General features: G+C 46.2%; 1 protein-coding gene and 1 pseudogene across 1 annotated transcript in view; both read left to right on the top strand.

The window, feature by feature from the left end:
* Nucleotides 1-23,242, top strand: part of ZNF362 (zinc finger protein 362) — a 31,142-nt gene extending 7,900 nt beyond the window's left edge. The window contains exons 4-8 of the mRNA XM_004371977.2: nucleotides 2,441-2,762; nucleotides 3,721-3,945; nucleotides 17,064-17,142; nucleotides 17,278-17,436; nucleotides 21,418-23,242. Of these exons, the coding sequence (XP_004372034.1) occupies nucleotides 2,441-2,762; nucleotides 3,721-3,945; nucleotides 17,064-17,142; nucleotides 17,278-17,436; nucleotides 21,418-21,534 (902 nt within the window). The 3' untranslated portion in view covers nucleotides 21,535-23,242. The remainder of the gene's footprint in view (nucleotides 1-2,440; nucleotides 2,763-3,720; nucleotides 3,946-17,063; nucleotides 17,143-17,277; nucleotides 17,437-21,417) is intronic.
* On the top strand, nucleotides 21,940-22,858 carry LOC111819658 (uncharacterized; annotated as a pseudogene).
* Nucleotides 23,243-25,444: the final 2,202 nt, after the last annotated feature.

The raw sequence follows: 25,444 nt of genomic DNA, 5'->3' as shown, positions 1-25,444 counted from the left end.
GGACACTGAGGAAGAAGAGTGGGGAGGGCTTGGTGCTGGACTGAATGTAGGGGCTTGAGGAGTGGGAGGAGGCGAGGGAGACTCCCAGGTTTCTGGCCTTGGCAGTGGACAGGGCTACTGAGATGGGATCACTGTGGGAGGAATGAGGTGGGGGAAGACGAGAGCTCAGTTTTGTACAGGTTGAGGCTGGGGTGCCAAGGGGACATCCTGGGGCAGTGTCCAGGGGCTGGAGCTGACTGTTACCCACCTCAGAGCCTGCTGGAGAGGCCTTCTCCAGAGGCCATTGCAGCTGGGGCTTTGTTCCCCCTCTGGCTCACCCTCTCCCACCAGCTTCCCTTCCGCCTGCCTTCTCACTGAGATGCCTGAGAATTATGAGGCCTGGTGAGCCTCCCTCAGGCCCCAGCTGTACTCTGCACATTCCCCTGTTATGACTTTATTAAATTTATTTTTTTCATTATAAAAGTAATATAAGCATATTAAGGGAAATGTGGAAAAAAGAAAAACGGAGGGGGAAAAAAAAAAGCCACTCATAATCCCCAGCTCCTAACCCAGTAGCTCAGAGAGACTTTTGGTCCATTTCCTTCCTTTTCCGTCTTTTTTTTTTTAATATGTATATGTGTTTTGTGGTGGCTATATGCATGACTTTAACTTGATTTTCCTACTTGCCATTTTATCATAAACGTATTTGTTATATTTTTTATATAAAGGTAATACATAGTCATTACAGAAAATTTAGAAACTGTAGACAACCTGGAAGGAGAAAAAATTAGCCCTAGTCCTACTATTGTTAGCATTTTTATATGTTTTCTCCATAATTTATTTTATTTTATCCTTTAATCACAGATGTAAAAAATGGATGAATTCACCAGGTAAAAGATCCAGATAATATAGAAGCATATAAATAAAAATATGAAAATTCTTCCTTTACCAAAAAATTCTTCTCCCTCCCTAGAGAGAACCACGATTAGCAGTTTGCTGTGTCTCTTCTCAGATCTCTTCTTGTACATCCACACATACCCATCTTGTCCATGTATACATGTGCGGTTTGTGTGTGCGTTTGAATAAATGGGTTCATACTGTCCGTGATTTCCTTTTTTTACTTGACAGCACATTGTGGAATTCTTTCTCTGTCACTTCACTATGTCTATTTTGTTTTCGTGGCTGTAAAGTCCTCTATATTGAGGGTAGACCACATCTGTTTACACACCCCCTATTGGGGAGAAGTCCTTGAGTGGCGCAAACAGTTAAGCGCTCAACTACTAACCAAAAGGTCAGTAGTTGGAACCCACACAGAGGCACTTCAGAAGAAAGGCCTGGCGATCTGCTTCCAAAAGGTCACAGCCAGGAAAACCCTATGGAATGCAGTTCTGTCTGCAACACATGTGGTTGCCATGATTCAGAATTGACTTGATGGCAACTGGGTTTTTATTTTACTGAGGAAAAAAGGGTTGTGTTCAATATTGTCTGATCACAGTTTTGTCTGGAAGATCCGGGTACGCGGATCTTTGTACTCATATGTGAATATTTCTTTATATAGTAGATTTCTAGAAGTAGAATTCCTTGGTCAAAAGTTAGATACATTTTAAATTTTGATGGCGATTGCCGGATTGGCTATGAGTCAGAATCGACTCGACAGTTTTTTTTAAGGTTGCACAAGTGTGTGCTTTCCACCAACAGTGTATGATGGTGCTTATTTCTTTAAAACATCCTCCTGCAAACCCTGGGTGTTATCTTTTTCAGTGCACAGATTTTTTGTTTCTTTTTTAAAAAATATGATTTTAACCACAAGCTAGATACCATTTTCAACTTCCCTTTCCTTTTTTCCTACTTAACCTGGTGTTGTAAATATGCTTCTACTCCCCTCATTAAAAACAAAACAGCAACAACAACAAAGCTCCTCAAATCCCTCTTATTACAGAAGTAAAAAAAAGTTAATCGTCAAAGGATCAGAGAAAGCACAATTAAACCAAAAAAAAAAATTTTTTTTTTTTTTTTAATTACTCCTAGTTTCACCACCCACATCACATTTTGGTGCAGGTCCTCCTTTTTTTTTTTCTGACAAACATGCGTTTTTAAAAAACATAACCTCCTTTTTACTGGGCGGTTCTGTAGAGGAGATTGATCACTACTGAACCTTTCCCTAATGTACATTTCAGTTGCCTCTAATTCTTTTCTATTATAAATAACACAGCAGTGAACATCTTTGTGCCTCAGTCTTTTTCTGTTGTTTGAATTATTTCCAAAGTGCCCCTGTTGCCTAATTCAGTGCGGTTCTAAGGTATCTAAAGCACCTTCCGCATACACAGCTCTCTCGTTTAGTTTTCCCTGGGTAATAACTTATGAATGGTGCCAGGGCCACACAGCTGGGGAGGGGTGGTCAGGCCCGAGCTGGCCTCTGCAGCTGGCCCTCAGCCGTCTCCTCCCCCTGGTGTCTTCATAGGTCTGGGGCTCTCCTCCAGGACCCCGGCCGTGAGCACGTCTGAGTCGAACACGGGCACGGGTACCAGCACCCCGTCCACACCCACCACCACCAGCCAGAGCCGCCTCATCGCCTCGTCCCCCACCCTCATCTCAGGGATCACCAGCCCCCCCCTCCTGGACTCCATCAAGACAATCCAGGGCCACGGCCTGCTTGGCCCCCCGAAGTCCGAGCGCGGCCGCAAAAAGATCAAGGCGGAGAACCCAGGGGGGCCTCCTGTCCTCGTCGTCCCCTACCCCATCCTGGCCTCAGGCGAGACCGCCAAGGAGGGCAAGACTTACAGGTGGGATCCTGGGTGGGAGGGGTGGCCTTAGGCCAGGGTTGCAAGCAGAGAGCCGATGGCTGCCCCAGCCCAGCAGTCAGGCCTGGAAGAGGGGCCCAGGGGACTGAGGTGGGGCCAAAAGTCCAGAGGGGCGGGGTCTCCTGGTGAACTCCTCCCACAGTCCAGGCCCTGGAGAGGTGGGGAATAGAGCTGGGCTCTTCAGAGGTGCCCTGGGGCTACGAGGACCTGCAGTGTTGTCGCTCGGGGGCAGCACCCATCACGGCCTGGTGTTGTGCGAGGCCTTTTCCTCCTCCAAGCAGTGTTTTCAGCCCTGACTACAACCGAAGACCTTCTAAAAAATGCCAGTGCCAGTCCCTGCCTCCAGAGGTTTTGATTTAATTTATCCGGAGGCTCCCAAGCATCTGTAGCATTTTAAAGCTCCGCAAAGCAAAACACCCGTTACTGTCAAGTTGATTCCGACTCTGGCGACCTCATGTGTTACAGAGTAGAACTACTCTATAGGGTTTTCTTGGCTGTGATCTTTACTGAAGCAGATTGCCAGGCCTTTCTTTTGCCAAATCTCCCCCAGATGATTCTAATGAGCTGCCAGGGTTGAGAACCACTTCCTAAGCATGTTAGAGCTCCTCGCTCTTCCAGAATCTGGGGTTTGGCTCTGTGCAAACCCTCACTGGGATCCTGAGGCCTTTTCTCCCTTGTGAGGTGTAAACCTGTCCCCAAGCTGGCCATAAGTGTGCCCCCAGGTGTAAGAGCTTTCTCCTGCAGATTGGAGGGTGCCTAGGCTGGGAGCCTGTCTCCTATCTTTCTCAGGCAGGCCTGTGTCCCCTTGGACTCCGCTCAAGAAAGATCTGTCCCAGGTGCAAGGTCTCTCTGATGTGAGCAGGTAGAAGGTCTCCCCTGAGATTTGCAGGCAGAAGATGGGGGGATCCTCCCAGGTGTGAACCTGCCTCTCGTCCCACAGGTGTAAGGTGTGCCCGCTGACCTTCTTCACCAAGTCCGAGATGCAGATCCACTCCAAGTCGCACACAGAGGCCAAGCCCCACAAGTGCCCACACTGCTCCAAGTCCTTTGCCAACGCCTCCTACCTGGCCCAGCACCTGCGAATTCACCTGGGCGTCAAGCCCTACCACTGCTCCTACTGTGATAAGTCCTTCCGACAGCTCTCCCACCTCCAGCAGCACACCAGGTGAGTGGCCTGCTTGTGCTGCCCGCCAGCAGCCTGTTTCAGCTCAGCTCCTGTGGCCTGGTGCATCATGGGAGGGGCACGGACCTTCTCTAGGTGCCCATTACCTTCAGGGTGAAGACAAACTTCTTTGCTTGGCAGTTGAGGCCTTTCAGTGGCCTCAGCTCTCGCTGCTGCACGCTCTCCTCCAGCCACACTGCTTCTCATCTCTAGGTCTTTGCACATGCTGTGTCCTTTACCTGGAACACCCTCCCCCTCCTTTCCCCTGTTTCTCTGGCCACCTTCTACTCATCTTTCAGTCCAGCTTCCTCCAGAAAGCCCTCCCTGGCTCCCCAGCTGTTTCCACGGGCCCTGTACATCCCTGTCACAGCAGTGGTGGGCTGCCAGATACTTACCTGGTTATTTGTCCACCGCCCCCATCGTATTGGGAGCTTTTGAGGGCAAGGGCTTGGTTTTCTCCATTTTCGCATCCCTAGTGTGTGACACATAATAGACATCTAAGCATTTGTTAAACATTTGTGGAATAAATGGGACTAACTTTTATAAAGTATATAACTAATGGATATTTACAGAGCCTGTCTGAGCCCTGGTGGTGCAGGGGTTAAGAACTACAGCAAGCTATGGCTGCTAACCAAAAGACTGACAGTTTGAATCCACCAGCCACTCCTTGGAAATCCTGTGGGGCAGTTCTACTCTTCCCTGTAGGGTCCCTATGAGTCAGAATTGACTCGATAGCAACGGGTTTGGTTTTTTTGGTTTATTATACTATATGTCGGAGCCCTCATGGCTCAGTGGTTAAGAGCTCGGCTGCTAACCAAAAGGTCGGCAGTTTGAATCTACCAGCTGCTCCTTGGAAACTCTATGGAGCAGTTCTCCTCTGTCGTATACGATCTCTATGAGTTGGAATTGACTCAGTGACAATGGATTTGGGGTTTTTTTTTTTTTTGTATACTATATGTTAGGAATCCCTTGGTGGTACAGACGGTAATGTGCCCAGCCACTAACTGAAAGATTGGTGCTTGGAGTCTACCCAGGGGCACCTCAGAAGAAAGTCCTGGTGATCTATTTCCATAAGATCATAGCCGTTGAAAACCCTGTGGAACACAGTTCTGCTCTGCAACACATGGGGTTGCCATGAGTCAGAATCGGCTTGATGGCAACTGTTACTTTTTTTTATACTATATGCTGGACCCAATTCTAGATGCTGGGGATATAGCAATGAACAAAACAGACAAAAATCCTGCCCTCATGCAGTTTACGGTCTAGTGTGTGAGTGGGCAGTTCAAAGATACAAATGCTTTAAGGAAAGAAAAGTAATCTACTTGCTAAGTTTTGCAGGGGAGTATAGACTTCAGAAAGACTGGCTAACCAAATAAACACAGGTGTTTAAAGAAACAAACCGGAGGTTACCAAGATCACAGTTTCTCAGTTTAACTAGGGAGAAAAACAGTGGTTTTCTTACCTGGTTGTTGTATCTGTAAGCACTGACACATGTTTGCCAGTATCAGCAATGTAAAAATCAGGGATAAAGCTGATTTTTTTGCTGTGTGGGTTTACAACTTATAGGAAAGGGCTCCAGGTTTTATTTATTTTGGGGACCATGCAGAAGACCCAGGTTCGATTTCTGGCCAATGCACCTCAAGCACAGCCACCACCTGTCTTATCAGTGGAGACTTACACGTTACAATGATGCTAAACAGGTCTCAGCAGAGCTTCCAGACTAAGACAGACTACGAAGAAAGACCTAGTGATCTACTGCTGAAAATCAGCCAGTGAAAACCCTGTGGATCACAACAGTCTGATCTACAACCGATCATGAAGATGGCCTAAGACAGGGCAGCAGTTCATTCCGTTGTGCATGGGGTCGCCATGAGTTGGGGACTGACAGCAGCTGACAACAACAGTGCTAGATGGACTGACCCTATTTTTTATTTGTTTGGGGTTTTTGTAGTTGTTGTTATTTATTCGTTTATCCATTGCCTTTGTTTGCTTTACCCCAGGGTGCAAAATGTTTTGTTTATTTCTCTGACTATGGGCATGATGTGTAGGTTTGATAGTAAACAGATGGGACCAGGGCAGGATATCCGCCTATTTTCTCATCCCCACACCTCCTGCGGCACCAATTTGTTTCAGCAGTTTTCTGATTTTGCCATTTCATTTTTTGAAAACCTTTGGCCAGTTTTAAGTACATGAGTATGTCAGTTAATAAATTAATAAAGCAAATCCTCTGTGGTTGCATGGTTATCTTAACTAGAGCATGCAATCTGAAGGCTGGAGGGTTAACTTCTGTCAGTAGGGTTTGGAAAGCATCTGTGTCATCATTTTAACTTTTTTTTTTAAGTTTTAGAACTATTTTTATTGTCTTATATTTCTGAGATCAGGAACCTAGAACCATCCAGTTCACCTCTGCCAGGTTGTGCTCATACAACCGGTAATGGAAAAGCGTATCTTCTTTTTGGGGGTTCCCAAGCTTGTCAGTGTTCCTGGACTAGCAGGACTTGGCTCTTTTTTTTTTCAATCACCTGCAAGACTGGGGTTTCACCAGCCGTTGAACAGATCAGTCCCGTTTCTGGAGGACTGGGAAGGCCTCATTTCCATATGTGAAGTACAGTCCTTGTTTTTCACTATCAGGCTTGTCATGCCTCATTAAGTGAGAGTTGTCTTTAAATGTGACATTTGTGGTATGGTCATGGTTACAAATTTGATTTGCCCAACTATATCCTGTTAGGAAAGGGGACAGATTCTTACTGAACCTACTTGCATAACTAACAGTCATAAAAAGAAAAATGTCTCGGGAAAGGTGCTGTGAATATTTTTTAGCAATTGTTCTGAGTAGTTTTGTAGATCAGGCCAATTATATGTTATTTTCAATAGAATTATTATTTTAATGTTTCCTTGATATTTGTATCTATATTAAATGTTCATGGGCTTTTTTTTTTTTTTTTTTTTGCCCCAGAATTCTAAAGGGATAGTTGCAACAAGGCACCATGTAAGGAATATTTTATTCCAATTTATATAAATATAGCCTCCTAAGTTGAGGATTAAGGAGCCCTGGTGGCACAACACTGGCTGCTCACGGAAAGTTTGGCCCAGCAACTCTGCAGAAGAAAGACCTGGCAATCTGTTCTCGTAAAGATTACAGCCTAGAAAACCCTATGGGACAATTGTACTCTGTCACATGGGTTTGCTATGAGTCAGCAGCACCTAACAACAACAGACAACAAATTGGGGATTAGAGATAGATTGGGGGAAAAGAAGAATTTCCTCGTATGTCCTGTAGAGAATAGAACATTAATCGGTTTCACCCAATCATAAGTAATAGTTCCTGCTCTGCGGACCTTGGGGTAGTTAGTCCACTTTACAAAGTTGTCTCCCTCTGCACTAAAGACTATTAGATCCTGCCTGGCCTCTGGCAGTGTCCAGTCATGGCGATGATGTCAGCTGGAAGCCTGTCCCCATTAGTCTAGTCCTTGAAGTATAAAGAGCCAAGCGTATCTGCTACAGTCCTTTACTGAGGCTATCATTCTTTTGATGTTTCTTTCAGAAGACTCAATTTCTGACCTACAGCTCGAAGCAGAGGACTTTAGGCAAATGTGAGGGGCAAAGCAGCCCTGTTGGTAAGACTAGGTGACTGTGGTCCATTTATTATAATAGTCAGCACTATCAGAATGGAGGAGAATGGAGGAGAATGGAGTCCTCTGTTAAAGTATAATGCATAGTCAGTTTTTCAGAGCAAGAACATATTTAGGCAGCAAGAGCATTGACCCATCTTCAGACTCTTTTCATTTATCCCATAAAGTGTGGGTTATAATTGTCACTAATTGATAAGGGTGCTTTAAATCTAGAAACAAAATCTTTTTAAAGAAATGTCTTTGTTGATACTTCTTATACCAGTCTCTGTACATGGAAAGAAGTTTGCTTTTGTCTGTCTTTAAAAAGTACATATGTATATATGTTTATATATATGTACACGTGTGTGTATATATATATATACACACATGTTGCTATTATCGTGTGCCGTTGAGTCGATTGCAACTCATAGCAACCCCATGTGACAGAGTAGAACTGCCCCATAGGGTTTCCCAGGCTGTAATCTTTACAGGAGCAGATCTCCAGGTCTTTTCTCCTGCAGAGCTGCTGGTGAGTTCAAACCACCGAGTTTGGTTAGCAGCCAAGTGCTTAACCACTGCACCACCAGGTATCTTTATTAGTCATTAGGCAGTGGTATATGTAATTAAACTGATATGTTTTGACTCAGTGGCAAAGACGTGGGTAGCCCAAATGCCTGAAAGTACCAGAATCCTTTTTTTTTTATTTTATTTTAATAATTCCATAAGGATTTATTTAAAATGGTATGTGGGAGTAAGTGGGATGGCTGTAGGGGATCCACAAGGAATGATACAGTCTATCCCTCTTGCCCCTCGACATCCATCCTCATGACCAGTTAGACTCAGGGACTATAGCAGCTATTTTATATTACTTATTCCTTCCCCCTCTTTTAACTCCATCATCTTTTTCTTTTTTTCTTTTTTTTAATTGTGCTTTAGGTGAAAGTTTACAGCTCAAGTTAATTTCTCATTCAAAAATTTATACACATATTGTTTCGTGACATTGGTTACAGTCTCCACAATGTGACAGCACACTCCCCCTTTCCACCCTGGGTTCCCTGTATCCATTCATCCAGTTCCTGTCCCTTCCTGCCTTCTCATCCTGCTTTTGTACAGGAGCTGCCCATTTAGTCTTGTATATTTGATTGAACTAAGAAGCATGTTCCTCACATGTATTATTGTTTGTTTTATAGGCCTGTCTAATCTTAGTATGAAAAGTGGGCTTTGGGAATGGTTTCAGGTCTGTGTTAGCAGCGTGTCCAGGGCCATAGTTTCGGGGGTTCCTCTAGTCTCTGTCAGATCAGTAAGTCTGGTCTTTTTATGTGAATTTGAATTCTGTTCTACATTTTTCTCCTGCTCTGTCTGGGACTCTTTGTTGTGATCCCTGTCAGGGTGGTCATTGTGGTGGTCGGGCACCATCTAATTCTTCTGGTCTCAGGCTGGTGGAGTCTCTGGTTCATTTGGTCCTTTAGTCCTTTGGGCTAGTATTTTCCTTGTGTCTTTGGTTTTCTTCATTCTCCTTTGCTCCAGGTTGGATGGGACCAATTGATGTATTTTATTTTAGATGGCTGCTCACAGGCTTTTAAGACCCCAGACGGTACTCACCAAAGTAGAATGTAGAACATTTTCTTTATAAACTATGTTATGCCAGTTGACCTAGATGTCTCCCAAGACTGCGGTCCCCAGGCCCCAGCACCAGCTACTCAAGCCCTCAAAGTGTTTGGATGTGTCTAGAAAACTTCTGTGCTTTTGCTTTGGTCCAGTTGTGCTGACTTCCCCAGTAGTGTGTATTGTCCTTCCCTTCACTGAAATTGATCCTTGTCTACTACCTAGTTAGTGATTTCCCCTTCCCTCCCCTCATAACCATCAAAGAATGCTTTTTTCTCTGTGTAAACCTTTCCTTGAATTCTTATAATAGTGGTCTTATACAATAGTTATCCTTTTGTGATTGACTCATTTCACTCAGCATAATGCCCTCCAGATTCATCCATGTTGTGAGATGTTTTGTGGATTCATCATTGTTCTTATCTTTGCATAGTATTCCATTGTGTGTATGTACCATAATTTGTTTATCCATTCATCTGTTGATGGGCGTTTAGGTTGTTTTCATCTTTCTGCTATTGTGAATAGTGCTGTAGTGAACATGGGTGTGCATATGTCTATTTGTGTGACAGCTCTTATTTCTGTAGGGTGTATTCCTAGGAGTGGGATTGCTGGATTTTACGGTATTCCTGTTTCTAACTTTTTAAGGAAGTGCCATATCGTTTTCCAAAGTGGTTGTACCATTTTACATCCCCACCAGCAGTGCATAAGAGTTCCAGTCTCCTTGTAACCTCTCCAACGTTTATTATTTTCTGTTTTTTGGATTAGTGCCAGTATTGTCAGGATGAGATGTTATCTCAATGTAGTTTTGGTTTATGTTTCTCTAATGGCTAATGATCTCGAGCATTTCCTCATGTGTCTGTTAGCCGCCTGGATGTCTTCTTTGGTGAAGTGTCTGTTCATATCCTTTACACATTTTTTAATTGGATTTTTTTGTTTTTTTGTTGTTGAGGTGTTGCAGTATCTTGTAGATTTTAGAGATTAGACCCTTATTGGTTATGTCATAACCAGAAAGTTTTTCCCAGGCTGTAGGTTCATTTTACTCTTTTGTTGAAGTCTTTTAATGAGTGTAAATGTTTGACTTTTAGGAGCTCCCAGTTATCTAGTTTCTCTTCTGGTGTTTGTGCGTTGTTAGTTATGGTTTGTATACCATTTATACCATGTATTAGGGCCCCAAGTGTTGTCCCTATTTTTTGCTCCATAATTTTTATTGTTTTAGGTTTTATATTTAGGTGTTTGGTCCATTTTGAGATAGTTTTTGTGTATGGTGTGAGGTATGGGTCCTGTTTCAGTTTTTTACAGGTGAATATCCAGTTATGCCAGCACCATTTGTTAAAGAGACTGTCTTCCCCGTTTAACGAACTTTGGGCTTTTGTCAAATATCAGCTGCTCATAGATGGATAGATTTATGTCTGGGTTCTCAGTTCTGTTCCATTAGTCTTTGTGTCTGTTGTTGTACCAGCAGCAGGCTGTTTTGACTACTGTGACTGTATAATAGGTTCTAAAATCAGGTAGTGTGAGCCTTTCCACTTTGTTCTTCTCGTACCAGAATCCTTTAGACAAACAGAAAAAGCCAAACACAAAGAAACAAGCAGATTCCAGATTCCTTGTCTTCTGCCATTCGACAGAGACCCTTTTCTGTTGTTTGCCCCTCGACAGAGAACCAGACAGTCAGATCCTATAATCCAATCCATCTTCCCAGTGCTACTGCCACTAACAGAGAGAATAAAATAAGGTTATGTCCAAAATAGAACCAGCCTTGGTCAAGTAATAGAAAATAGAGTTTAAATCAGGAGGGGGCAAGAGTCACCCTGGGCGCCTAGAAAGGTATATCTGAATGCACTTTTTGGGTGATGCACTTTGGTGGGTCTGGTGACTCTGGAGCATCTTGACGGGACCTCCATCTGTGAAAGGAAGACTCAGTAAGTAACGAAACTTGCAAAATGGTGCGGAAGTCCACACTTCAGAAGGATCAGCACGCTAAATAACAAATACCACAGGTATTTAAAGAGAAAAGAAACAGAAGTTTATAGTCATCCTGTTCATGGTGGAAAAACAGCAGTCATGTCATCCAACTAGCACAGGTACGAAGATTATCACATATCTGCAGATAACATATTGCAAAAGTCAGGGATAGCGTTTTTTTGTGAGGGAATTAGTAACTTATAGGAAAGCCCTCAAGATTTTATTTATTTGGGGATCTAGTGCTAGATAGAGTGACTCTGGATTGGTTTGCTTGTTTGTTTGTTCAGGATGCAGAGTGTTTTTTGTTTCCGTTTTTCTTCTCCTCTCTGTGTTGTGTTATGTACATGAGTAATGAGAATGGTGGCAGAAGAAGGTGTCGTTTTGTTTTCTCAGGTCTGATGATGATAATGGTAATAATAACCACAACAACAACTATTCTTTGTCAGAAAGCTACTTTGTGCCTGGCCCTGCATAAGGTGCTTTCATATACAAGGTGTCCATAAAATCCTTGTACAGTGTGAATTTTGATTTCTACGTAAGAGATAAATAATCTGAAAATATGCCACAGAGAGGGAATCATCTCCCGGAATATTAACTTTCAATATCTCTACCATTGTTTTCATTACAAAGCATAACATGACAGAAGACATGTATAATGTACAGTTTATGACCTGGGAAATAAAAGAAAAATGATACGTAATGAATCCTTAATAAGTTTATTTACACGCTGAAAAAACTCCCTCTTTGCTGTTTTTTGTGAATGGTTTATCTGAAATAGAAGTGCATGTATTAAACACTAACACTGCAAAAATATTTTATGAACACCATCTGTTGGGAAGATGGATTGGATTTTATGATCTGACTGATTCTGTTGGGGCAAATAACAGAAAAGGGTCTCTGTCGAATGGCAGAAGACAAAGGATCAGGTTGTTTATGTGTTTGATGATTAATATGAAGTCATTTAATCCTTACAGTTCTTATTACGATCCCTATTTTAGAGATGAGGAAAGTAGGACTCTGGGAGGAAAGTAACTTGCCCAAGGTCACACAGCTAAGAAGTGGCAGGAGTGGGATTCAGGCCTAGTGCACCAAAGAGCAGCCTATGCCTCAGGAAGAAGGAAGGGGCTGGGGACATTAAGCTGCAAAAGAGAAGGTCACATAGGGGTGGAGGTGCCAGGCAAGAAAGCAGAGTGAATCTTGGGGCCTCCAGGGTAAGGCTAAGTCAGTAGGGGTGGAGGCAGTCCAGGGACACCGATTTCAGCTCAGAGAGGGAGGGAGGCATCCTTGGCAGAGGGAACAACATGCCCAAAGGCTCAGAGGCTTGCTGGGGAAATTTCTGCATGTGCTGGGGGAAAGTTGGTATGATGCTCAGCTGTGGGGAGCAGTGGCAGAGACGGAAGCTTTAGAAATTGAGGCCAGATTGTAAAGGGCTTGAAGGCTGGGCAGAGGGTCTGGACTCTGTCCTGGAAACAGAGGGAGACAGTGGAGGTTGTAAAGCAGGACTGTGACAGTGTGAGATCCCTGCAGCTGCTGCCGTGGCTGAGATCAGGAGGGGAGGGGCTGAGGGTCGGAGGCCAGGGAGGAGTTCAGGGAGTTGTGCTTGGACAGGAGAAGGCCAGAGGGGTAGTTTCCTGGTCAAGAGGGCTTGGCTGGTCCCTGGAGGACAGTCAGTCAGTCAGTCATTCAACAAACAGTCATGAAATACATCTCAGGGATGGAAGTTACGATGACACTGAGCCTATGACTATTGTCAGGGACTGACTTCAGAGAGAAAGCACTCACTTGCCTTCATTCATTCAGCAACTACGTATGGGGTCATCTCAGTGCTGAGCCCGTGCTAGGCACTGGATGATGTCAAAGGAGACCAAAGGAGTCCTTGCCTTTAAGGAAGCAGCAAAAAAAACAGTGATCAGACATTGAGGAAATAAATACCAGTGTGCAGACTTCTGGGAAGGGGATGCTGTGGTGCTTGGTGGGGGTGGGTGGTAGGGGTCCGACCTAGTCTGGAGGGTCAGGGAAGGCTGCCCTGATGAAGGGGCTTTTACACTGAGAATGGAAGGTTGGTGGTTTGAGCCCTGCTGTCTGAGGGCTTGAAAGGATGAGCTGACACTCAGCAGGCAGAGAAGTGGGCGGCCTCCCATCTGAGGACACAGCCCAGGTCTGGTTGTGGTGGTGAGAGGTCATCAGACTTGGTTGGCAGATCAGAAATAGTTCTAGATACTCTTTAAACCTTTAACCAAAACTATCCCCTGAAGTCATCTTTAAACAACAGTTGAGCTCAATTAGCAAAGAACATATGCCTTAAATATTGTACTCTTAAAAGATTATATATATGAGACCAAAGTGACAGCAGTAATTCTAAAGCATAGATGAGAAGACTAGGGGGGCAGTGAATCTTAAGTTAATAGGGCTGAAACAGTTTGAGTAGAAATAGGGAGATTGTTGACAGAAAGTGAAGACTGTAGCCAGTGCCACTGAACTGTACGTGTAGAAATTGTCGGAGGGGTGCATGTTTTGTTCTGTATACTTTCACCAAAAATAAAATAAATATTTGAAAAAAATAAAGAGAAACAATTCTCGAGGACCAGGATGTAGGGCACGTAAGAGAAGGGAGGTGAGGCTGGATCACATGTCAAGGGGGCTTGAATGACACGCTAAGGAATTTTTTTTTTTTAATTGTACTTTAGATGAAGGTTTACAAAGTAATTAGTTTCTCATTAAACAATTAATACACATATTGTTTTGTGACATTGGTTGCCACCCCATGACATGTCAACACTCTCCCCTTCTCGACCTTGGATTCCCTATTACCAGCTTTCCTGTGCCCTCCTGCCTTCTAGTCCTTGCCCCTGGGCTGGTGTGCCCCTTTAGTCTTGTTTTGTTTTATGGGCCTGTGTAATCCTCGGCTGAAGGGTGAACCTCAGGAGTGACTTCAGTACTGAGTTAAAAGAATGTCCAGGGGCCATACTCTTGGGGTTTCTACAGTCTGTCAGACCAGTAAGTCCGGTGGGGGTTTTTTTGTGAGTTAGAATTTTGTTCTACATCTTTCTCCAGCTCTGTCCAGGACCCTCTATTGTGATCCCTGTCAGAGCAGTCGGTGGTGGTAGCTGGGCACCATCTAGTTGTGCTGGACTCAATCTGGTGGAGGCTATGGTAGTTGTGATCCATTAGTCCTTTTGGACTAATCTTTCCCTTGTGTCTTTGGTTTTCTTCATTCTCCCTTGCTCCAGACGGGGTGAGACCAGTGGAGTATCTTAGACGGCCACTCACAAGCTTTTAAGACCACAGATTCTACTTACCAAAGTAGGATGTAGAACATTTTCTATATAAACTATATTATGCCAGTTGAGCTAGATGTTCCCCGAGACCATGGTCCCCAGCCCTCAGCCCAGTAATTCAGTCCCTCAGGGAGTTTGGATGTGTCTGTGGAACTTCCATGAACTTGCCTTGGTCAAGTTGTGCTTACTTCCCCAGTATTGTGTACTGTCTTACCCTTCATCATAGTTACCACTTACCTATTGTTTAACCCATTGCTGTCGAGTCAATTCCGACTTGTAGTGACCCTATAGGACAGAGTAGAACTGCCCCATAGGGTTTCCAAGGAGTGCCTGGTGGATTCAAACTGCCGACCTTTTGGTTAGCAGCTGAACTCTTAACCACTGTGCCACCAGGGTTTCTGATCTATTGTCTAGTTAGTGTTATACCCTCCCCAACCCTCCCCTCCCTTGTAACCATCAAAGATTGTTTCTTTTTGTGTGTAAACCTTTTCATGGTCTCATACAATATTTGTTCTTTTTTGATTGACTTATTTCACTCAGCATGATGCCCTCCAGATTCATCCATGTTGTGAGATGTTTTGCAGATTCATCATTGTTCTTTATCATTGCATAGTATTCCATTTTGTGTATGTACCATAGTTTATCCATTCATCTGTTGATGGGTGCTTAGGTTGTTTCCGTCTTTTTGCTCTTGAGAATAATGATGCAGTGAACATGAGTGTACATATGTCTGTTCACGTGACAACTCTTATTTCTTTAGGATATATTCCTAGGAGTGGGATTTCTGGATCATATGGTATTTCTATTTCTAGCTTTTTAAGGAAACACCATATCGTTTTCCAAAATGGTTGTACCAGTTTGCATTCCCACCAGCAGTGCCTAAGAGTGCCTCTCTAACATTTGTTATTTTCTGTTTTTTTGATTCATGCCAGTAATGTTGGAAAAATGCTAAGGAATTTGACTTTATCAGTGTTCATAGTGGGCAGCCAACGTTCATGGCTTATTGACGGTAGGGAGTGTTTTTTACTCAACCTTGTGGCCCTAAGTCTAGCACCAGGCCTGCCCAAGAGGCCTCGAGATGCACTTGTTGATGGATGAAGCAAACCAGTCAGCTAGATGGGCTGGGGCATTGGAGGGAAGGAGACGGCATAGGTTGGCAGATCTGGATTCTCCTTCCACTTAATGCTCATTGGCAAATTAGGCAAACAAGGTTCAGGCCCAGCTGGCATTTCATTGCCTACCTGCTTAGCACAGAGAATTTGCCAGAACAGATGATTAAAGACGAGCCCAGAGTAATAGTAAAAAGTCTTCAGTGTGGAGAGGAAGGAAGGACTTCCATTGGTGCACACAAGGCTCCTGAGCTCCACCACCTGGTCGGTCCTCACCTGGGCACAGGTGACAAGCCCAAGCTGTAACACAAAACAGAAAAGACTGCCATCAGCCTTCAAGTCCTTGCTCCAATATCACCCCAACAAGGCTCACCCTGATCATCCTATTTAAAATGGCACCCTTCTCTCTCTGGCACGCAGATTCCCCTTACCTTGTTCTGTTTTTTCTCACAGCACTTACTACCTTCCGCGTGTGATTTACTTATTTTGTTTCATACTTCTTGTTTGTTTCCACAAGACAGTGGTTTTGTCTGTTTTGTTCACTGATCTAGTCCAAGTGCCTGGGCTAGCATGGTGCCTGCCACACGGGACATGATGCAATAGATGTTGAATGAATGAGTAGTAATAATGCTGGTGAACGATTATTGAGTGCTGGCTTTGTGCCAACACTAGGCTAAGCCCCTTCCTTACATGTATTATTTAATGTAATTGTCACAAAGCCCTGTGAGATAAGGGCCTGTGTTTTTATCCCCAGTTTGCAGATGAAGAAACTGAGGCTCAGTGATTTACCCAAGGTCATACAACTAGTCAGGAGCCCTGGTTGCGCAGTGGTTAAGAGCTCGGCTGCTAACCAAAAGTTGGCAGTTCGAATCCACCGGTCGCTGTTTGGAAATCCACCAGTGCTACTCTGTCCCGCAGGGTCACTGTGAGTCAGAATTTACTTGACGGCAGTGAGTATACACAGCTAGTCAGAAGAGGATCCAGAATGAGACCACAGGTGTGAGGGGCTGAGCTTCAGGGCCTTAGTGACCACATAGCCATCACGGACATGTACCTGACATGGGGAGGCGTAGGGACAAGAAGTCGGGGGCCATCACAGCTAAAGAGAAACGTCTCCTTCTGAGGAAAGAGGCAGAGTGCGCAGGGATGATGTGACAAAGCGGTGGGTCTGTGCTCTTTTCAGTGAATGGTGTGCAGCGTGGGTTTTTTTACAAGAGAAGGCAGAGTGTGGTTGAAGCAAATTCCCCAGGATTAGCTGGAGGCCCTCACTGGGTCCCTGAGTGGGTGCTGGTGAGGGGTGGGTTCAGCTGGGCCTGTGGGGAACAGGGAGGTCCTGGTCACAGACAGGCCATGGGAGGCAAGAGAAGGAAGGGGTGCCTTTGAAGTCCCCAGCTCTTGCCTGGGGCTCACTGTTGGTCCCTGGGGAGAGTGTGTGGGGTGGAGGCTGGGAGACTTGGGGGCCAGCAGTGTGGCCCAGGCCAGCCAGCCACGGGCTTGGGGGCTACAGCTGGCCCAGGAGGTCTGTCAGGGCCTCCACCTCACTGGGCTGCCCATTGCAGAATCCACACAGGCGACAGACCGTACAAGTGCCCACATCCTGGCTGCGAAAAGGCTTTCACTCAGCTCTCCAACCTTCAGGTGAGTAGTGCCTGCCTGCCTCGTGCCCACCAGGTGCACAGCTTTTCCCCCCACCCCTCCCACAAGGGAGCATAAGAAGGGGGTAGGGCTTGGGAGTCCTGCCCATCTCGTGACCCCTTGCCATGCTCCCCACAGTCTCACCAGCGCCAGCACAACAAGGACAAGCCCTACAAGTGTCCCAACTGCTACCGGGCCTACTCAGACTCCGCCTCCCTACAAATCCACCTGTCGGCCCACGCCATCAAGCACGCCAAGGCCTACTGCTGCAGCATGTGTGGGCGGGCCTACACCTCGGTGAGTGCCGGCCCTGCCAGTGTTGGGGTCGCTGGCGTCCCTGGGGAGCCCCATCTTTTCCCTGGGCCTCAGCTTCCTCCTCCTCCTCAGATCTACACTGCCTCTCCCCATTTCCAGACAAGGAAACTGAGGCCCAGAGAGGGGAAGTGGCTCCCTAAGATCACAGTGAGTGGCAGAGCCAGGGCTTGAACCCAGGACTTCTGCTTCCTAGTTCTGGGTGAGCTCCCCGCCCCTTGCCTCCCTTAGCCTGGATTCTTGAGGCATGGTTCAGTCCAGGCCCTGGCATACCCAGGGAGGGAGCAGGGAGCCTGAGAGAGAGAAGGGCCTTCCTGCTGCTGGTGAAACTGCAACTCCCATCATGGCCACAAGGTGGCACAGTGACTTGACCCAGAGCCACCCCTGAAGTCTCAGGAAAGGCCTGAAGAGTACCAGAAAGGTCATCACATCTAACCCCCTGTCCCTGGGTGGGAGTTTTCCCAAAAGAGGGCCAAACAGCACCCAGAAGAGGGAAGCCAGGTGAGTCACCTGTGTGTGTGCTTCTGGTTAATCAAATGTTCTGGTTAACAGATCGCCTTGTATGCCCAGCATAGAGGTTTCTGAGCCTCAGTTTCTTCATCTGTAAAACAGAGGAGGTAATAATTCTTAACTCATAGAACTGCTGGCTGGTAGAGTCAGTGGCTAGTAAACCTAGCTATTACAATTATCTATTCACTCAGTGTTTACTGAACACTTGTGCCAGGTACTTCAGAATCAGGAGGAACCAAACAGACACATTCCTTGCCCCCAGGGAGGGTAGCATCTGCTGGAGGAGACAAACGTTAAACAAGTAACCACATGAATAAAGATGTCATGAAAAACTAATAATTGCCACAAAGAAGGCTATCTTAACTTCAGCACTACTGACGATTCTTTGTTGTAGGGGGCCATTGTGTGCATTGTAGGATGTTTAGCAGCATCCTTGACCTCTACCCACTAGATGCCAATAGCAACCCCAACCCCCAGTTGTGCCAACTGAAAGTGTCTCCAGACATCACCAAATGTTCTCTGGGAGGCAAAGTCACCTCCATTTGAGAACCACTGTGATAAAGGAAGGAGCCCTGGTGGCACAGTGGGTAAGAGCTCAGCTACTAACCGAAAGGTCAGTAGTTCGAATCCACCAGCCACTCCTTAGAAACTCTATGGGGCAGTTCTACTCTGTCCTATAGGATCTCTATGAGTTGGAATTGACAGCAGTGGGTTTGGTTTTTTGGGTGATAAAGGAAAAGTATGTTTTGAAAGACAGCAGCAGGGAGGACAAAATGTAGAGAAGGGGGGTGCTGCTGGTTAGGGACCAGTTCTGAGAACCACTAGTAGAGCAGTGCTTCTCAAAATTTATTATACGTAAGAATCACCTGGGGATCTTGTTAAAATGTAGATTCTGATTCAGTATATCTGGGGTAAAAACCAAAACTCATTGCCGTTGAGTCGATTCCGACTCATAGCGACTCTATAGGACAGAGTAGAACTGCCCTATAGGGTTTCCAAGGAGCACCTGGTGGATTCAAACTATGCATACCCCTATTTTTTTAAGTAAAACCTAGATGTCATGATTTCATTTGTAAAAATTTCTAAATTTTTTGTTTGTCTCTAAAGATAAGGACTCCTTTTTTTGTACATATCCACAATGCCAGTATGATATCTAAAGATAATTAATTCTAACTCTTTAATATAATCAAATACCCAATCAAATACCATTTCCATTTGTCTCATGAATGCCATAATTTTATTTATTTACAACTTTATTCTTTAATCAAGATCCAGATACGGTTCCTACATTGCAACTGGTCGATAATATCTCTTAAGTCTCTTTTTTAAATTTTATTTTGTTGTTACCATTGAGAATATACACAGCAGAACATACACCAATTCAACTATTTCTACATGTACAATTCAGTGACACTGATTGTATTCGAGTTGTACAACCATTCTCACCCTCCTTTTCTGAGTTGTTCCTTCACCATTAACATAAACTCACTGCTTCCTAAGGTTCCTGTCTAATCTTTTGAGTTGCTATTGTCACTCTGATCCCATATTAAAAAACAAACAAACAAACGCGTTATGGTCGATTCGATTCCGACTCATAGCGACCCTGTAGGACACAATAGAACTGCCCCATGGAGTTTCCAAGGAGTGCCTAGTGGATTCAAACTGCCAGCCATTTGGTTAGCAGCCATAGCTCTTCACCACTACGCCACCAGGGTTTCCATGATCCCATATAGATAGTTCTTAAAAGTGCATAATGCTCAATACAGACATTTTTAACTAGTTAAGTTAAACTATCGCTTGGTTTTAAAATGACTTCAGGGGATGTTTTTGGTTTCAATTTTAAGGGCGATATCAGGGCAGTATCAGGGGTTCATCCAGCATCTCTTAAGTCTCTTTTAATCAATAGATTCTGTCCCCTCTTTTTTGTTTGCAATTTATTTGTTGAAGAAATTCGGTTATTCGTCCTTTAGTTTCCTGGTTTGGATTTTGCTGATTATGTCCCTCTGGTGTCATTTAATAGCGTGTTGCCACCACATTTGAGGGCTTCCTCTGCCGGATTCTGAGCAAATTGAGGGATGAGGCCAAGGAGTGGCAGGTGGGGAACCAGAGTACCAGCTCTGTTACTGATACAGGCCAAGCGGGAGGACGAGGCTTAGTGCCAGAGCCTTGGGGCCTGCAGGTGAGGCCCTGGGTGGCCTTGCCATCATCATGGGCATCCTAGGTCAGGCTTAGCAGAGCTTGTGGGGGCTCGAGGGATGAGTTGAGCATGCCCAGTTTATGTTTCCCGAGCTCACCAAGCAGACTAGGTAGGGTCGAGTGAGGGGTGGAGGGAGAGGCCAGAGGTCCCACTACCACCTGGAATGAAATATGGAGACTGGGGAAGCAGCAGTTGCTCAACCCTTGTTGTTGGCGGATGCTGTTGAGTTGATTCCGACTCATAGAGACCTCATATGACAGAGTAGAACTGTCCCATAGGGTTTTCTAGACTGTAACCTTTATGGAAGCAGATCACCAGGTCTTTCTCCTGCAGAGCTGCTTGCCTTTTGGTTAGCAGCCAAGCACTCCTTACTAGATGCTGAGGGCTTTATCCTCATCACCGTAACAACCCTTTGAGGTTGTTCCTTCAGCATCCCCACTTCAGAGGAGGAAACTGAGGCTCAGAGGGGTACGATGACTTGTTCAAGATCCCACCACTAAAGAATGGCAGAACTAGGTTCAAACTGAGGCTTACTGACTTGCCCTCAATGGGAGCATTGTCCATACTGGGAGGAGCTGTGCTCGGCCTGGTGAGGCTGCGGTTCAGCCAGCACACCTTGGTACAGTTGATAAAATGGCTGCTGGCCTGGTCCAGGGGATCCCCAGGTGGGCACCACTGAACGGCCAGCATGCTGTGGGCTCAGCCTCCAGAAAGTGAGCCAGCATCCCTGGGGCCAATTCCTGATGTCAACCTGACCCTAGAGCCGTGTCAACCCACCCCCAGCTGGCCTTCCTACCAAGGTTCCCTCCAGTGGCCGCTTGTGGAATTGCAGCCTCCACTGCATTCCCTGAAAAAAAAACAAAAACCCATTGTGGTCCACTAGATTCCAACTCATGGCAACCCCATGTGTGTCAGAGTAGAACTGTGTTCCACAGGGTTTTCAATGGCTGTAATCTTATGAAAGTAGATTGCCAGGCCTTTCTTATAAGGCACCCCTGGGTGAATTCAAACTGCCAACCTTTCCGTTAGTTGATGTTAGTTGCCATCAAGGCAGCTCCGACTCAGTGACCCCATGTGTGCAGAGTAAAATCGCTCCACAGGGTTTTCAAGGCTGTGACCTTTCAGAAGCAGATTGCCAGGCCAGTCTTCCGAAGCACCTCCAGGTTGGTTTGAACCACCAACCTTTTGGCTGGTAGCTGAGTGCAAACCGGTTGCACTGCCCGGGGACCACATGTTCTAAATTCTTTTCTTGCCCACAGGAGACCTACCTGATGAAGCACATGTCCAAACACACGGTGGTGGAGCACCTGGTGAGCCATCACTCACCCCAGAGGACGGAGTCCCCCGGCATCCCCGTGCGAATCTCTCTCATCTGAGCCGACCGAGGCGCCACCCCGCCCGGCCCGCTGGCAGACGCAGACCCGGCATCACCAGGCCCCAGCTCCCTCCGGGGGCCTCCAGGAACAGCCGAGCTCTCTCACAACCTTCCCAACCTTTCGGGAGGCCTGGGCGGCAGAAGCCCTACCTGGGCCGGCTCCAGGGCGGTCAGGCCAACCTCAAGATTCTGGACTATTTTGGTGGCATCCAAAGACGATCTCAGAGCACTTTGAATCTCTCTGTTGAGTTTTCTTTTTTGTTCCCCACCCTTCACTTTCTTCACTGTTTTTTTTTTGTTTTTTTTTTTTTTTTTTTTTTTTAAGTTTTGGAAATAACAGAAAAAAGATATTTATTGGCCAAGACGTTGGTGCTGCTAAGACCGAGAAATTAAAAGAATCGGACAGATGGACACAGAGAATCAGAGGGCAGCGTGGGACCTTCTCTTGCCACGGCCTCAAGTCTTGAGGGAAGGCTCAGGCCTGGGTTTCTGGACTGCACAGGGGACCCGCAGGTGGGAGGGGGCAGGAGGCAGCTGGAGTGCGCTCCTCATCCCTGGCTGCCCAGCTAGCACCTCTCCAGCTGTGCCCTGGGCATTACTGAGCAGAGGGATGAGGCAGCTACCAGAGTTGCCCAGGCTTCAGGAGGCGGAAACCAGAGAGGGGCCAGGAGATCTGCAGGACCAAAGGGTGCAGTGATGGGCTGGGCTGGGCGGCAGGCCCAGGGAAGTGGGGTGGGGGCGGGCTGGATGAGACCTGGCCCCTCGCTGCCCTGATGACCACCCCAGTCTACCTCGGTGCTGGCCAGGAAACCTATCGGCTACCTCTCCCGCCATCCCAGACTGTGGGCAGGGGGACGGGGAGGGAGTGGGCCTGGGGCTCGAATCCCCCTCCAGAATTTCCTCCAGATGGGGGCAGTGCCCAGGGAGGGGCTGTTAGTCTTCCCTGCTATGGAGGAGGAGATCCCCAGCCTAGGCCCTAGGCCCCTCGGCAGGGAAGGGATCCTCAGAACGGAGGGTTCCAGGAGCAGACCCCTGCCCCCAGCCCCCAGCCCCCACAGACACACCCCAATCTGAAAGCCATGCGTGTCCGTGTATATAGGAACCATGTACAGAGCCCGGAGAAGCTCCCCCATATCCCCCCAGGAAAAAGAAGCTAGACAGAAACTCATCTATATATTCTGTATCTGGAGTTCCGTTTTGAATATTAACTGTGTTATTTTTATACACTTTTAAGCCTTAACTCGCCATTGATTTACCAGTTTAACGTTTCCTGGGGTTTCTTTTCCCGTGGGGTTCTCTGCCCCCACCCCACCCACTTTGTTTGACTTGCGTTGTCTGATACTCAGTATTGTAGCTTTTCGTCCGCATGTTACTACCCTGTAAATACGCTGTTATACATACTGTTAATACCCCTTTGCTTTTTTTTATGGGACCTCCAGGCCACCATATTTAGAACTAGTTACCTTATTAAAAAAGAGAAAACAGTCTGTTGGCTTCTCAGTCTGCATCTTGGTGGCAGGGAGGTAAGGGCAGGTGCCCCTCAGACACGTTAAGAAAGAAGTTTGCGTTATATTTTAAAAGGGGGGTAGGGAGCAAAGTAAAAATCAAATGTGGGGGGAAAACACTAAAGGGGGCAAGAAACAAAGGAATTACAAACCCTCTGCTCTTTGTATTTCTCTGTTGTGAATAAACTGTACCTGCACCTGGGTGGCGGTGGTGTGTGGCGTGCTCTGTGCGAGGGCAGGGCTGGGGGGCACCTTTCCACTGCTCCTCTCCCCTCCCCCGCCCCCCTAGACTTGGGGAAGGAAGGGAGTAACCCCTTATTGTGGACTTGGTGCTAAGTTAAGTGCTTTATGTTCATTATCAAACAACAACCCTGTGAAGTGGGTAGCAAACCAAAGGGGGTTTATTACCAGGGATCATGCTGCAATTAAGTGGTAGAGACATACATTTAACCCTGTTCTATCTGGTTCTGAAGCCTTTTTAGATGCGCTGGGTCCTCCAATGAGGTTTGCTGCCCCTGCTCCTAGGGGCAGCTACATCCAGTCACCTCCACCCCCTTTGGGGGTCCATAATGAGTGCCCTGAATTGTGGAAGATATTCCCGTGATTAGAGGCCCTCAGGAAGCCCCATAGTTTCCCCACAGGGGGTCAGTGTTTTGATTGCTTGGGAGGGAAATGCAGGAATGAGTTTGATAAAATCTGTCAGGGCCAGCCCTGTGCTAGATACGAGCAAGGGAGACAGAGTAACTGTGGATGAATTGCCAAGGAGCTCACCTTCAGGGAGTTCACGTCCTCCTCTGAGCCCTCACAGTCCTCGTGTGTCCAGACCTGGTTGCAAGTGATAGAGAGCCCAACCCAAACGGGGATTTATGGGCTCATGAAGAGGATAATGCAGGGGTCAGGCCAAGACTCAAATAATATCTCTCCAGCTCTCCACTTGGTTGTGTCCTCAGAGTCAGTGTCATCCTTGCACTCCTGTGGGGTCAGCAGCTCCAGCCTCATAGCCCCCAGGTTCGCAGCAGGGAAGCCTCTGCCTCTCTCAGAACCACCAGCAAAAGTCAAGTTGGGTCTTGTTGGTTCTGACTGGATCGGGTACTATCCTTGAACCAATTACCGTAAGGAGGAGAATGTGATTGGCTGAGGCCTAGGGCCCATGCTCTAAGCCTAGAGCAGATGGTGAAGCACTCATCTGAAGTATATCTCCCCAAGAGAAAATCAAGGTGTGTTACCATCAGAAGGGGCAATGGATATCAGGTAGCCAAGAACCAGCATGTTTTGAGTAATCTCACAGGGCCTTTTATCTTTCTTTGAAATTGGCCTCCCATAGTCCCCTGTGCCATGAAGGGATAGGTTCTGGCAGCCATATTTGTGCCATGTGACCCGGTCCTAGCCACAGCTGATTGGCCAAGGCAGGACACTGAGGGACTCAATCAGCGGGCAGCCAGTGGAGTGCTGTAGCTGGCTGCCCTGGCTCATGAGAGCAGATCGTGCACATCTCTTCCCAACTCCACATTCAGTGACTTTAAATCAGCCATGGTGGGATTTACACAGCTGAAGTTGGCAAACACTACAAATCAGGGATTTCTTTTTTCTCAAATTACCACACAAATAGTTAAGCGCACAATTACTAACCAAAAGGATGGCAGTTTGAACCCACCCAAAGGCGCCTTGGAAGAAAGGCCTGCTGATCTGCTTCTGGAAGATCACAGCCTTGAAAACCCTATGGAGCTACAATTCTACTCTGACACACTTGGAGTCACCATGAGTTGGCCTTGACTCAATGGCAACTGGTTAAACATTTACCAGCACACCACTGAATGGAACCACCTCTCCTTTTTCACAAATTAGGAACAAGTCAGTTCTAAGCATTAGACATGTATTGATTCATTTAATCCTCACATCCACTGTTAACGATTGAATTGTGACCGCCCAAAAATACATGTTTGAAGTCCTAATCCCTGTACTTGTGAAAATGACTGTCTTGGTTATCTAGTGCTGTTATAACAAAAATAATACAAGTGGATGGCTTCATCAAACAGAAGTTTATTCTCTCACAGTCTAGTAGGCTAGAATTCCAGATTCAGGGCATCAGCTCCAGGGGAAGGCCTTCTCTTTTGGCTCTGGAGGAAGATCCTTGTCATCAGTCTTCCCCTGGATTAGGAGCTGCTCAGCGCAGGAACCTCAGGTCCAAAGGACACGCTCTGCTTCTGGTGCAGCTTTCTTGGTGGTATGAGGTCCCCATGTCTTTCTGCCCGCCTCTTTCTTTTAAATCTCAAAAGAGATTGGTTTAAGATACAACCTAATCTTGTAGATTGAGTTCTGCCTCATTAACATAACTGCTGCTAATCCCATTTTACTAACATCATAGAGATAGGATTTACAACACATAGGAAAATCACATCAGATGAC

The sequence above is a fragment of the Trichechus manatus genome, unplaced genomic scaffold (assembly GCF_000243295.1).
Source record: "Trichechus manatus latirostris isolate Lorelei unplaced genomic scaffold, TriManLat1.0 scaffold00015, whole genome shotgun sequence".
In the NCBI taxonomy this organism is placed as follows: Eukaryota; Metazoa; Chordata; class Mammalia; order Sirenia; family Trichechidae; genus Trichechus; species Trichechus manatus.
Note: the sequence above shows the minus strand (reverse complement) of the source record. Positions and strands in the feature narration are given on the sequence as shown.